The sequence below is a fragment of the Hetaerina americana genome, unplaced genomic scaffold (assembly GCF_022747635.1).
Source record: "Hetaerina americana unplaced genomic scaffold, ioHetAmer1.1.p SCAF_62, whole genome shotgun sequence".
NCBI classification, from domain to species: Eukaryota; Metazoa; Arthropoda; class Insecta; order Odonata; family Calopterygidae; genus Hetaerina; species Hetaerina americana.
Window position 1 is genome coordinate 2,701,226 of NW_027287228.1, and position 15,867 is coordinate 2,717,092.

General features: G+C 36.9%; 1 protein-coding gene across 10 annotated transcripts in view; it reads left to right on the forward strand.

Annotated features, from left to right (window-relative positions):
• Nucleotides 1-15,867, forward strand: part of Asator (tau-tubulin kinase asator) — a 225,378-nt gene that overhangs the window by 171,259 nt on the left and 38,252 nt on the right. For 9 of the 10 annotated variants that reach the window (XM_071594504.1, XM_071594511.1, XM_071594505.1 and 6 more), the window contains 2 exons: nt 5,284-5,396; nt 14,573-14,737. In XM_071594504.1, the coding sequence (XP_071450605.1) occupies nt 5,284-5,396; nt 14,573-14,737 (278 nt within the window). The remainder of the gene's footprint in view (nt 1-5,283; nt 5,397-14,572; nt 14,738-15,867) is intronic. The other variant, XM_071594510.1, reaches the window with a different exon arrangement.

Genomic DNA, 15,867 nt, shown 5'->3' on the forward strand with positions numbered 1-15,867 from the left:
ATTTAGAAGAGTGGTAGGTCTAGGAGTGGGGAGTGGGAGGGATACAAAATTTCGTTGGCAAGATCATCTTTCCAACGGACACATTTCAAAATTTCTAACTGCTCCAAAGCATCGAGCCTTTGACCTTTTTCTTCAAAATGAATAATTTTTGTCACAAAGTCACTTTTGTGATCACTTTCGATGAGGTGTTTTGCAAAGAGGGATGTTATGTTCTTATTTTTTACACATGTTTGGTGTTCTTTAATCCTTTCTTTAAATTTCCGTCCTGTTTGTCCAATATACTTTGTGCTACAATCCGAGCACTTTAACTCATACACTCCACTCCTCTCGTTTTCGGGGACTTTGTCTTTAGTGTGAGAGATCAGGTTCTTAAGGCATGAACGACTGTAAAAGGCACATTTAATTTTTTCTTTAGGTAAACTTTTAATTACTTTTTGAGAAATAGTCCCAAGATATAGTATTCTCCGCCATTTGGCAGTGGGATCTTTTACATGTTCGGGGTTGTAAATGTGGCTTAAGGCTATTTTTGTAAGTTTATTCCGGTAAAGTTTATTTATTAGATCTTCTGAATACCCATTGTTTACTGCTAACGTTTTAATTACATTAAGTTCCTTATTTACATTGAATTTTGACATAGGGATAGCGGTCAAACGTACTTACTACTTTTATACGTGGAATTGTCCCATAAACTTCATTGGATCGAGTGGCTATACTTTGATAATGAGGTCCGTCAGAAGTGCAGTGAGATTTCCTTTCAAAAAAGAGCGAAAATGAACCGTAAGCTTGATTTACTACGGAGAAAAAAGGAGTCCAGTTCAAAATCAACAAGTTCTAAGTGTGACCATAAGTTTGGGCCTCGAATCGTTAACCTTTCCGGACATTCCTTTTCTAATAGTGAGATTTCTTTGCTAGAAAAAGGCCTTAAGTACGTACCTAAAATTCCAATTTCTGTTAAAAACATTAAAAACCTGGCTGTTGACCTTGAAGTTGCCCTTCAGAAAGAAAATATCGCGGTTAAACAAGTTGTTTCCCAGGAGCTCCTTAAATTCTCAAAACTTGGAGTAAAAAAGATGAAGTATTCTACCGAGTACGAGGCCTTAAAGTCCATTAAACATTCAGTGACAGAGAAAAATTTGATCATCCAGAAAGCAGACAAAGGCAGCGCAGTGGTTGTATTAGAACGAAATACCTACATCACGAAATGCGAAGACTTCATCAGGGACAATAACATTGAAGTACTTCGTTCAGACCCAACCCCCAAGTTTCAACAAGAAATTAAGAAAGTGATTAAATCTTGTAACACGTTATTCAAAAGTTGTGAAATGTTGAAACTAGTGCAAATGAATCCCTCAGCACCACGGTTTTTCGGGCTACCTAAAGTTCATAAAAATGGGATTCCGATCAGGCCTGTAGTATCAAATATGTCAGCTCCCAACCACATACTAGCGAAAAGGCTTAATGTACTCTTCAGGGAGGTTTCCAAATTTTCCACGGAATATGGTGTAGTGAATTCCTTGGACCTTGTGAACAAACTTATGAAAAAGGTCATCCCGAAAAAGTGCATGCTTGTTTCCTTTGATGTACGCAACCTTTTCACCAACGTGCCACCCATGGAAGCGGTGAACCTTGCCGAAGACATCCTCATCCGGAAATCCATCCCAGTTCCAGTTATAAGTGAACTTTGTGCATTACTTAAGACGTGTGTTTCCCAAAATTATTTCATTTTTAATGGTACCTATTTCCAACAACCCAATGGTTTAGCCATGGGCTCGCCCTTGTCCCCACTCCTGGCCGATATGTATATGGACAATTTTGAAAAAGTTTTGTTCTCCTCAGCCTACCCTCTCATTAATAATGTATTTTGTTGGTTAAGATATGTAGACGATGTCTTCTGTGTGTGGACAGGTTCTGATAGGCAACTAGATCAGTTTCTAGCACATCTAAATTCTATCAATTCTAATGTACAATTCACGTGTGAAAAAGAGGAAAAAGGTTCCCTGAATTTCCTCGACCTATCCATTTCTAAAGACAAAGATGGGTTACAGTATTCCATTTTTAGGAAAGAAATGTATACAGACCAATTAATTAATTCCTCTTCAAGGCATTGCTTCACCCAAAAGCTTTCGGCATTTCATGCAATGATCCACCGTTTGACCGCTATCCCTATGTCAAAATTCAATGTAAATAAGGAACTTAATGTAATTAAAACGTTAGCAGTAAACAATGGGTATTCAGAAGATCTAATAAATAAACTTTACCGGAATAAACTTACAAAAATAGCCTTAAGCCACATTTACAACCCCGAACATGTAAAAGATCCCACTGCCAAATGGCGGAGAATACTATATCTTGGGACTATTTCTCAAAAAGTGATTAAAAGTTTACCTAAAGAAAAAATTAAATGTGCCTTTTACAGTCGTTCATGCCTTAAGAACCTGATCTCTCACACTAAAGACAAAGTCCCCGAAAACGAGAGGAGTGGAGTGTATGAGTTAAAGTGCTCGGATTGTAGCACAAAGTATATTGGACAAACAGGACGGAAATTTAAAGAAAGGATTAAAGAACACCAAACATGTGTAAAAAATAAGAACATAACATCCCTCTTTGCAAAACACCTTATCGAAAGTGATCACAAAAGTGACTTTGTGACAAAAATTATTCATTTTGAAGAAAAAGGTCAAAGGCTCGATGCTTTGGAGCAGTTAGAAATTTTGAAATGTGTCCGTTGGAAAGATGATCTTGCCAACGAAATTTTGTATCCCTCCCACTCCCCACTCCTAGACCTACCACTCTTCTAAATCAAAAATGTAATTCTCTTTTCTTCCCAGCTACATTGTAACCTTTTTACCCCTCCGACCTCCCTCTCTGACCAACCCCCCCCTCCTATGATCAGAAGGTATATATAGCCAGCGTGCTTCTATGAGGACCACCTGATGATGACGTTCAACGTCGAAACCTGGGTCGTGTGTTTTTTAAATAAAGTGTGTGGAATTACAAAGTCAATTATTTCATTACATTTCAACATTTCTTATTTATCCTTAGGAAAAAGGATTTGTGAATCGGAAAAAAGATTTATGAATATTCATGTTTGTAAGATATTAGCATTGGTCGCTTAATACGTGAGTAAATTGTACAATTAATGCTGAGGAAATTCAACGACTATTCATGATCATCACTGAGGGAAAACCCTGAAAATATTCTTCAGATCAATGTATTATGCCGGATGTTGTCAAGTGTTTTCAAGGATTGAAATTATCCAATTATGAGTGCAGGGTTTACCAAATGAAATTGGTAATTCATTGCCAACCTTTAGCACTTGGCAACAAAAACTACTCATCACTTGATCCATTTTGTGCTTTTTACAAATTGATTTTTAAGTTCATTTTCGAGTTTATTCTTTTCTGAAATGAGTGCACATGATCAAAGTTGATTCCTTTTAAGATTTTCAGCCATGGAGATGGAAGCCATTGGCTAATTTGTTACACTCTCCCCATTCATTCCTGGATAAACTGTCTGCAATCTCCATCCAACTATCTCCTGAGAAATCGTTAAGTGCATGTTTTTACTCAAAGTGGTTACATTTCCTCAAACAGTCAGAAATGCATTTGTCTATTCTTGAAGAATTTCTTCATTATTTTTAATACAATTTGGTTTTTTCATATTCTATTAAGGCTGCTTACTTATTTGCTGTCTTCAATAAGTGATTTAGGTGGTTTGTTTAACTTGTGATATGGTAGTTATGAGTTATTGTACATGCATGTGTTGCACATGTTTCAGGAGAATTATTTGAATAATATTAATATGTCTTAATTACCACTGCCGCATATTTATGCTCTACTAAGTATTCTTGCTCATAATGGGACAGTACAGCAGTGAGAACTCACCATTATATAAATTCAAAGAATTTAAACAATTGACTTCAGAATATCACCACGTTTGAAATAATTTTCCTCAAAACAATATCTGATGACCCTGCATTTGGCCAGTGAAAATCGCATTGCCATTTTTGTTCTGCACTTGTGGCCTTGGGTATTTTATTTGAAAAAATATGATAATGAATGCTGTGAACCATGGTTGTGAATCAGTGAGCAGGGACTTAAGTTTATTTACCAATTCCACAAAGTCAGGGCAGGAATTGATGTCTTCTCTGCCTCCTCGACCTCAGAAGAAGGCTAGAAATTCTACTTGCGTCATCCACCTCTGATAGTCTAGTGTAGATGTCAAGTAATGACCTCAACTTCTTTTTTGTCTGCCTTGATGCACTGAATGAACAGAAAATGTTGGCAAGAATGAAATGGCTGCACATGAATGGCGGAACTGAGTTCTCCTGAGGCTCGGGTTGGCACAGTGGCTAGCATATTGGCTTTCACCCACTTTGAGGGCCTGGGTTCAAATCCCAGTGGTGACAGGGTATTTCATGGGTGTTCCAATCCCTCTGGTCTTCTGTTCCCCCATTTCATCATTTCCTAATGGGCCTGCCTCTCCCAAATAACCCCCATCTATCCTCGACTGCACAAGTGACCTCAACTCTGTCACCTCTCCTGATAAATGCCACTACCACCACTGACCTCTCTTCCCCTCCCTTTGAGTAAGCTCTGTATTTAGTCAGATGACCTTTAGTAGTTTGGTGAACAAGAAGCATAACGCAAAAAAATTGTTAAATTTGCCGCAGTACAAGGTTAACTAGTAGTTGATCACTGTTGACATCATCTCTGATATTATTTCATGTTGATACCTGGGTTGGCAAAAAGATATTTTGCAGGAATTTTTCAGTTGAAAAATGAAGAACAGAAATGTGATGCTTGTATATTGGTTAAATGAAACCTTGTGATATGCAAATGTTTAATGAGGCTATTCTGTTGTGCAGAAATATTTAAACTTGAGTGAGTCTTGAGACAAGATAGTGGCATGCTATTTTGTAGCAGCAATTTGGCCACTGAAGAGTGCACAAAACTGTACATTCTTGAAATCAAGCTGCGTGATATTTTGATTTAAGCAGAATGTATTGAAGGAGTGTTTACTGTCCTCATTCCCCCAGCTTGCGTAAAATTATTTCCTTGCCCGATTGAATGGTACAATTTCAGTGTTTGAGGGAAGTTTGAATAGTTTAATTCAAGCCACGTTGATGTCCTAATTAAACGCTGTGTGGGCGTCTCTTTTCTCCGTTTTGATCTCAAATTGTAATTGTGATTGTAAAGATAGTAATGCTTCTTGAAATGCATGTGCACTGTTGGCCGAAGAATATATATTCTCATGCTTCCTTTCCTTGGCGCATTAATACAGGTTTGACCCTGGCTTCTCAGTGGAAGTCTCAATTTGATGACTCTGAGGAGACCGACAACGAGTGGAAAGGAGAAAATTTGCAGAGCCCAGAGCACAGGCTAAGCCTTCATCAGGTAAGCGTCGTTTCAAGTGTTTTGAATTGCATTTTGTGACAAAAGTGTATCCCTGCAAGTAAACAGATAATTAATGGTTCCTAAGTATATGTATATGTATTTTCAGTATTCTCTTTACTTGACGGGGTGAAAGTGTAGTATGTACCACTATCAGTTGTGTAATTATTGTGCTGGTGCATAATGTGATAAAATTAGTGGTTAATGCTTTAAAATTGCTGTAATGTAGTTAACTCCCTTAGTTTGATATAATTCACCATGGGCCAACTGAATTGAATTTAGCACGACTCTTTACTTTCCAAATTGTGAGCATTTCATGTGCAGTGAAGCATGACAAGCTGAAAGTAAGCTTTTGTTCACTTCTGTTCATGAGGTGTGTGATATTCCTTTTTGCTCCTCAATGAAGCACGGGCATGGTTCAAGTGAAGTATTTGATTCCAATGGTGTGGGCATAGGCTTGGAAATGTATAAGTTTGTTGACTCATTACTGGTGAACAGAAAGAGTGAAGCAGTAATAATTTTATCTCGGTCCACTTTTTGTAACTATGAAGCCTGGAAGTGGCAAGGTACGTACATTCCGGCCGACAATAGTGATTTCAAAGCAAAAGAAGGTATCTACAATGTAGGGAAAAAGTAATTATGCTTTTACATGTTTTTGTAATGTTAATATTGCAAATGACAGTTAATTGCACAGGTAAATTGCCCTTTCATTGAATATGTACATTTTTTCAAGTGCCAGGAGCATAAATTTAAAAGCAAAATTTGTAAAAAAAATGAATTGTAATTTTTTAAGAATGGGATATAAAACAGAGTATTAAATCTTGTATTGGCAAAAGGAGCATTAAATGACATTAGTAATTAAAGACGAGAGAATTTCACATGATTATTTAATACACACTGCATAAACATTGGAGTTAATTGTTTTGTTCTTGAATGGAGTATAGTAGTGGAATCAGTAAGATTTACCTTTCCATCCAACACTGAACCATTTGATGGATGGCCCAATGACAGAATTCACTTAATCAGCAACGCTGAAACATTTCCTCCTTTTTATTTTTAACACCCTAACCATATTTTTTTAATAATCTGATGTGTCATATATGAGGTCGTTAAATGTTGAATGATGCAGTAAATTTAATTATAATTTATTTCAATTATTTTCTAAAATAGAAAATAAAGTGAAAGTCCTCCCTGAGAAGGTCTGCAAAATTTTTCACTTTTCTTCTGTGCAATGACTTATGAATTGAAACTGAATTTAACTTTGATTGGAGAAACGAATCTCATTTCAAAGCATAAAGCATTTCAGCATTATTCTCTCTCATTGCTATTTCATGTTTAAAAAATAGTCCTCGGCCATTTTTGTTCCCGAGAATTCTTGAGGAGAAGGAAACCTCAAGAGGAAAATAAGTCGAAAGGGGACCTCAAGTGCTTGCAGAAGTGAAATGATTTGTTAATCTCAAAATTTGACCTTTGAAATTTCTTCCCTTTCACAATAATTAAAACTGTCGGGATATATTAGTGCTCTCCTCTGTGTGTTTCATTTTTTCAAAGCGCACAGAATGAGTTGATCTCTTGCTTCATTACTGCTCTTTTCGACTCGACCCTTCACTGCTATTATCCTTTTCAATTGAAAATCTTCGTGTGGTTGGATTGTGAACTGTTTCGTGGCACGAGGATTTGTTGTGTGGACCCAAAGCAAGTGCAGAGGAGTGCAATGTAAAGGTCATTTGCGGTGATTCGAGCCAATAGTTATCTCTCGCTCTGCCTTAAGCGCATGAGCAATGTTCATATGCAGAAGGGCGTGCTTCCATTTATATTCTTGTGGCCCATTTCAGCATGAATCGCATGGATTGTTTTGATTACTACTGCGGACTGTTTAAGTTTAATGCACTGGATTGCAACGTATAGTTACTAATTAAGCAAGATGTTGGTAACTTTCTCCACAATTTAATTATCACAGAATGCAGTATTTGGTTTTCAATTAGATAATTGAGAAAATAAGCCTAAGGTAGAAACTGTAAACTGCTGTTAATTTTCTTAGTTGTCATCATTTTTTTAATCCAGTGTTCTTTGTTAGTTTTAACCAGTCAACATAGTATATATTTTAGAGGAAAATTTAATTTTAGTTGTTTGTGTTCCGTATCGTAATAATGCATTGAATAATGCAGTCAGAGAAGTACAATCCTCTTAGGGCTTTGGAATTAAGTGCAGAAATAATGATGAAATGCACGGAAGAAGAATCAGCCTCTTCCATTGTTCAAAGATCCTAGTAGTGTATGTTAAATCAATATTTTCTTCCTTTCAAATAATTTTGAATAATTTCATCACTTCTTGCTCGGGTTGGGTGGCTAAAATGTGACATTGAGTAGACTCGCTCTGTGCATATTTCCAAATTAATTTTATTGGACATGATGTTGATTTTGTCCTGGTGTGATGACTTCTACTGCAATAATGAGAAATGCTGAGCTTCATATGCTACTATAATGGTTTGAAAAGTCCATGTAAAAATGGAAATTACTTCATTTTTTTGGATAAGCCATTTTTATTTTTTCTAGATACAGGTCTCCTGTATGTAGAAAAGCCTTGTAGTCTCCTTGGACATTTTATCCAATGCTACTCCAGTTTGGTAGTTCTTGTGCCTTCGAAATGATGCAATTGCTCTGCAAAAGTCTCTCCCCAATCACCCCCTCATTTGAATAAAATCTCATTCCTCAACTCATCATGGGAAGGAATACTTGATGTGCCAATCATAAACATGTTTCCCGTTGCTCGGTATTCAAACTGTCTAATAATGATTGACATTGTTCACTGGTGTACTTTTTTGTCTCTGTATGTAAAGCCTCCATGCATTCTTTTCCAAATATCTAATGAAGATGAAAATCCCAAAAAATTGGTCTTCCCAGCTGAAACGAACGGTCTTCTTAGACTTCTTTGGCACAGACCCCAGACAATCAACCTTGGATTGTTCCTTCGTTTCAAATGTGCGGTAGTGTATCAATGCTTTATCAAAAGTGATGAAGGGATGCCTAAAGTCATGTGAAATTTTCTGAAAGGGCTGCAAATTCACCTTGGAACATTTCACACGATTTATTTCCGGTCGACTTTGACCAGTCGTGACCACCTTTCAGATAGCTTTCCCTTGTCTAAACATCGTTGCAAAGCATTGTGCACTCACTCCCTTGAGATGCAGACAGTGTTAGCAGTTTCATGCACCTTCTCTCCTCCCTGCCACCATCACACGGATTTTAATCTGTGATTTCTGAAGTGGTGACCTCAACAGGGCATGCAAAATGTTCAGCATCACTTGTATATCACATATGATCACTTCAAACATTTCGATACCTCTTCTAATCCAACGTGCAGACTTGCCAACATGTTTGCTGAGTATGCTTTTAGTCTCCTGAGGGGATTTGCCTTTCATGAAAATAATATTCAATCAGCGCATGAAATTCTCTTTCGCCCATTTTATTTGGGGAATCATTCAACTTGATTGATTCAAATGAACACTAAACAAATGAACCAATCTGCCTGAACACTTACTTTGGGTTGGATGGTACTGACTGAAAATAACTTGGTCTCGCACCGTTGGGTTTGTGCATCTCTCCAACTTTGCTCTGACTTTTCGAGGAACACTCGGATGTACTTGTTGAGTCTAAATTAGCTGACAAAACTAGGATGAAATTAGTGAAGACCTATGCATGCACAGTGGATAAATGTGGGCAAAGATCAATTGGGAGGAAGTAAAATTGGGATTCCACGTTGGTGTCTTCTACTCTGTATTTTATTCATGCATTTATTCTTCACAACACATCGAGGAGTATGTGTTACCTTGCATATGCACTGATGGACACTGCTAAACTTCGTGGTGCTTTTGCGGAAAACCTTTTTCAGCAAAATGGTTCGTTCAATGCAACAATTTCAGAGGGTAAAAATCATTCGCCTTTCTTGGGATTTGAACCAAGATCCCTTGATGTCTGGCCGAGTGCTTTGGCCAGTTAAGCTATCACAGCATCCTCCTAAACTCTAAAATTTTGGACATCGAGGGATCGGGGTTCGAATCCCGGTTAAGGCAAATGATTTCTACTCTCTGAAATTGTTGCATTGAAATGCATATTAGCAGATGACTCCATTAAAAGTTAATGTTGCGGTATCTCCCGCAGTTTCTTGAAATGGTTAGTTGTCTAAAAACTTGCTGATAAGGAGAGGAAGGCAGTCGCTGTGTGTGTGTGTCCCAGAGGATAACTGTGGTTGCTTTCCATCACTCGTAACTCCAAAATGCTCTAGATTTACTCTCTGAAATTGTTGCATTGTACTACACATCAAGGGGATAGCTCTGTTAAAAGTCACTGTTGCAGCATCCCTTCTTGGAATTCATCAAAGGTAAAACACCTTGAGTGTTTAAATAGGCTTTAACCTTGTGGGCTGAGGCGGATTGCATGCAACTATGAATGCCATGTATGTATGCGTGGTATTTTGTCATAGGTTCTTGTTCCTGTGAAGCCCCCAAAATATCGGAGTGTAAGGGGATCCCTTGATGGCTTAACTGACGAGAGTACTGGGCTGCACATTGACGGATCCGGGTTTGAATCCCGGTCAAGGCGAATGATTTTTGGACTCTGAAATTGTTGCATTATAATGAATATTTAGCAGATGACTACATTAAAAGTTACTGTTGTAGCATCTCCCATAATTTCTTTCTTAACTTATCCTCCTTAACTGAAGTGACCCACTTTTGAAGGTGATGTATAAGTATTGGAAATGGTTAATATAACTGAATACATATTCCACAAACAAGAATAATTTTCCCAGGAAAAGAAAATATACCGGAAGAAATAAAATATGAGAACAAAATATGATACGGCCTATCTTTTTTCTGTTGACCACAACATAGAATTAAGCTCCTTCACTGAGCCACGTTGTGATGGATGAAATTATGATGCATTTCAATTTCATATTTGTAGTATTGTTATGTGTGTGTCTTACAGTTCTTTTCAATTAGCAATAACCAAAAGCTACAGGAATGTGGTTTGCTACAGGAATTTCATGGTGTAAAAATAATATGCCTTGACCAGGATACAAACATGGAAGATTCAATTTCCACCCAAGTGCTTGACATACACTATGTCTGATAAATGCCCCAGTCACAGAAGTTTCCCCTGGTAGAATGTTCACAAGCCGGAGAGTCTGCGTGGTATTAGCAGGTATTGCCATGAATCGTGTCGGAAAAATGATGTTGTACTGACGTGCAATGCATACATTTTTTTGTGTGGAGAATGGATTACCTATGAATTTGCACCATGAAGGATAATTATTTCATCCCTCTAATCCTGGATAATCATGAGACCCCTCTATTCTGATTGAATATTTGGAGAATGTGAGGTTGGGAATGGAAAAGTAATGTTAAAACGGGATGGAATACTGATAGGAGTCAGGAGTGTCATCTCGTCAATTGCTTTTCCTGTGTTTTTGAAGCAGCAATGGAATTGACATAAATTGGTAATGAGTGATTTGGACCGAGTTCCCATCCTCTCCTGTTGCCATGTGAGTGAATGCATCCACGGCAGCTGGATTCTGCCGAATGACCAGCTGATCATTCGGAAGGGCAGGTGTTGTTGTCTGTCCTGCCTCTGTTTTTTTAATAGATTTGCTATAAAACATTATTTGGGCATAGTGCAATACATTTGTGCAAACTCATCATCAGTAACAGTGCTTTCAGCTTCGGTGTCTTCTTAAAAAAATCAAAAGACTTGCACTGTCAAGGTTGCATTGTTGGGCTTTATCTTCAAATTTCTCTGGACTCTGAAAAATTGTGTTTGATTTCATAGCAAAGCACTGTTTATGTATTGGTCTGGAATATCAAAGTATGGAATTGGACTAAATATATTGGTGTTGTTGGAAACAAAAAAAAATGATGCAACTCCTTGGCATTTATATTTTCATAAAGCTGTGATTTATTCGATGGTTTTTTTATGGCAACAGCTGATAGAAAAATATTAATTCAATGTTCAGGGACACAAGTGGCATGATTCTCCACGCATTCACACAAATAAATAAATGCAATAAAGTCTGCAATATTTCCTCTGAGGACACTCCCGAGAATGCCCAAGTGTCACTCAAAGTGTCATCAAATCGATGAGATCACGCATTCGGTATAAAAGTGATTTGTGAGTGATCTTCCATAAGTTGAAAATCAATATTTATTGCTTTGAAAGATTGAAATGCATTTATTTGTAATGTCAAAATATACAAATAATTTTCCCAGAGAAATTGGTATTTTTTCTTGACATGTCATCTACTAGTACATCTTGGTTCTTGGCAAATTATTCATGGCTTAAAAATAGAATCTCTCCAGTTCTGAAGATGTTCCTCCTTTCTGGAATTGCTATTAAGTGTTCTTCGAAGAATTGATAAAGCATTTCATCTTTGTGGCAGCATAGTTGGCTGTATTATAGTTGGCCTTCACATATTATCTTGTTGTATCATTCATAAAAAAATGATGGCATCCATGATAAAGCTGCATGTTCAAATGGTAAGCTTGTGTTTGCAAGTATGCCTTGTACCCACTTGTACTTAATGCTGGATTTTTGGCTGGCATTTTTAGTGCACCAGGTGAATCAAATTCACGTACAATTAACAAGGGTTTCACTGTCATTATATACACACTTGGTAGGTTTTCATTGGAAAAACCAATCCGCATCAATGAATATCTTTAAATAGCATGGTTTAAAAATATTGGAAAACATTTTTTACAATTATTGTTGTCTTCTCTGACAAATATGTTTCCCGTGAACATAACTTTGTGGAAGCTGCTGTTTATATTTTATTATTACGGGGATAGGTATCAAAACAAGGTCATCTTTATCTCATTGCCCTGGTTGATATTGTGTAAAAGGTATACTGCAGATTTCACTCATCAACATAGCTTGGGTTGCTTCAGTACTACATACCTGAACATCTATTTTCATTTCTTTAAAAAGTAAATTATGACTTCTCAACTATATGCATGCTGATTTCCTTTCCATAGAGCAGCAATTCGAATTCCCTGAAATCCATGAAAAAGTTTCTCTCTACATGGAATACACAGATGCACAAAACCTGTACTTTCGAAATTGTTTCATACCTTGCATGTATAAACAAGAACTTAAACTTCGTAGTGAAGTGCATATTTGCAATACCTCAGCATCAGGGCATAGTCAGCGCTCATTTTTCAGTGACATATATCATGCACCAGCCTAGCCAAAATTAATGTTTATTAGGTGAGAGTTCAATTTTATGGGAGGCTAGGTATGTTATAAGGAGCTATTTTTGGGTCCAATGGCTTGAACAATAGAAAGCCTTTGGTCTGTTAAGTGATGGCTTAATTTTGTAGAAATCACCTTGTGGTTGGTGTAGTTGGCAATCACAGTTCTTCCACTTCCAAACCAAACATTCATTTAGTCATGGGAAGCACCCGCGTTTGTTTTACAATTTCTCTTGCATCACTAGTCAGGTCAGCTTGGTGCTGTGTTAGTAGCTTGTTCCAAAGGTCTTCAGTTAAAATACCGCCTCAGGCATATTATACTCATAGTTTCAAAAATGAGACGAAAATTTGGTTATAATTGGTAATGAATTGTGTCATTGGATGATAAGTTGAAGGTAATAGAAAGGCCTTAAATTGCTCATGAATTAAGCTATTATGTACGTATGTACTGTTTGCGTCTCGGTATAGTTTCTCTCCATGCATCTGTGATAATTGTAATTGTGGTAAAATTTATATTAAACCTGTGAAACAGTGAGTGGTAACCCTCCCAAAAACCCACTGTTAATATTAAGGTGTTCCTCTAGTGGTATAGTTGTTAAACACAATATTTATATTTCTTAATGTAGTGCATTTTCAGCACTCATTCATTTATGACCTCTCTTAAAGATAATACAAACAAAGGTATATGCTATGCGTAGTATCTAAGAAAAAACAGCCAAGAATAGAGAGTATTCGCCAGGAAATTGTCTTTCTGGATGGCTGTTGCTTGATATTTGATTCTGCAGGAAATTATACCCCCCTTATTCTCCATGTAAAAGGATCAACTGAGTGTGGTGATTCGCTTGATCAGGTCATTAATTTGTCGTACTGATTTTCTTAGACAAGGAAAATTCACGAGATTGCTATTAAAAAATTAAATGTATTTTTCAATTAGTTAAGGAAACCAAGTCTTTAATTACTGATAAAAATAATCGTCACTAATCTGTTAGAACATGGCCACCGAAATGTTTGTCCTTTGTCCATCATGGCAATTGATTACCTGTTGTGGGTCAGATCCATAAAAGATAATCAATTGCTGCCTGCTGTGCTATTTATTCATATCTGTTGATGCACACATGTATTTATTTTTAATTTGATGTGTATTTAAGGAAGTCTAGGACATGAAATTGCAATAAAATAAGGATGAGAGTTGAAATAAATTACTATGACAGTTGAAATATAGAGTTTGATATTCACGCTGTAGTCCAGGAAGGCTTGTGGACAATTTAAAGAAACATTATTGTTAATTCTTTTTAATTAAGTCCTATTTTAAGAGGGAACTCTTTTGGGAGGAACATGCTATCTTTTAGCTGGTATGTAAGTGAAGCATTCATTAATGAAACGACATCTGCCTTATTACGTACTTACACACAAATCTAAAACATCAATTCCGAATTAAGCTTAGGTACAAACATTATTTTCCAACCAATAAATCAGTTTGGGTTTAAACAAATTTTAAAGCATATTTTTCATTATCTCCAAGTATTGTGTAATATCACGAAGGGACATCAAATGACTGCATCTCATGGTTCAAGCGTTACAAAATATATATTTGATGGGTGTTGATTTGTCAGGTAATTGTGGCAATCTTTGATCTATTGTAAGGGTAGATGTACTACGTTTGTCTTGTACACCGAGAGTAAAAAAATGTTCCAGCAGTTGTCTTTCTAAAATTAAGAAGTGTTGAGTCACAAAATGACCTTATGCACATAAAACAGAATGAGTGCTGCAGTTAGGCAATATTAACGTTCAGGAATTTAAAAGGTTTAATGTCCTCCAGCTTTCTGAGCAAAAATGTGTTTAAGTGTTGGAACAATAAATGCTATGATTCCCAAAACACATTAATGAAGAGAGCCAAGATGTGCGATTATCACTTTTTCCAATCCACCCACCACAACAGCCGACCGCTGATGCAAGCTTAACGTCAGGAATAGACCGCTCCCACCACCATCGCCACAGGGGCCAGCCTCCGTCCGTCAGTGGAGAAACCGCTCACGCAAGGGGAGCGCAAACATCGACCACAACGCCCATAGTGTCTGCGGAGGCTGGAGTGGAGAGGCCGCAGGTAAGGCTTCCTGGCCTCGCCCTGACGTCCATTCGCCGATTCCCCACAGCGTAGTCCCATTGTCACCTCTCTCGCTCGCTCTCGCACCTGAGCTCGCAATCTGAACAATAATGGGATTTGGGGTCACCCTCTGATGGCCACACATTAATTGATACATTTACTCATAAATGTAATCATATTTTTTGGCAAGTAATTCAGATTTGAAATTCTTCTTTTGGGATAATCTACAAACAATTATCTTAAATGGATTGAATGATCAAAAAAGATATTGTGGTCAGTTGGATATTACTTAAAAACTGTAAATCTGTATTGTCTTTAGTGTAAAAGTGTTTTTTTTTTGGTGCCAAAGAAATGTTTTTTGTTAAAAATGTCATATTTCTCGCAGACAATTTGATGTGGATAAATGATTGCTAAAGACTAATGATTTAAAATGTTGGCCCCATTGTGAAGTTACACTCGTGTGCATTATGTTTTATTGTGCCTGTGCTATGCTCATTGTATTTTTTCTGGAAAACATTTCACATGTATTACTCCATTCTCATTCCATTACAATCTATGGATGAAGTAGTCCAGAAGCTAAATCGTATTTTATGTAATTTATAATTTGATAGCTGGTTGACTGGTATCATGTGATATTTTCTTTCACTTTTCTCCATAGATGTCAAAAGTTGTTGAATAATTGTTTTTGTTTTGATTTAACCTATTAATGCTGTAGCCTGTTGAAAATATAATTTTTTTGAGTCTTTTTATACACAAGTTTTCATTAATTTATGTAGCTTTTGCAATTGGGAATTTTTGTTACTTTGCTCCTCAACTTTATTTGTCTTGAAGAGTAGCACACGCCTGGATGGGCTACTTAGGTTGTCAAAAATGGTAATAAAGGAAAGTAATCAAATTATTGCTGCTTTTATTCTTTGCTTTTTGCAATGCACATTGTTAACATATACTCCCTATGGTTTTGCACCTTCTCTTGAACAGAAGAGCCTATAACAATGGTTGCCTGCTGGAATGACCATATTATAATTTCCTCAACCAGAAGCATCATGTTGAATGCTTATAATGCCCTCAATTAGAAGAATTTTCCCAAGAATTACATGATGTACAAAACAGAGATTTTAAGTCCTGGCAAC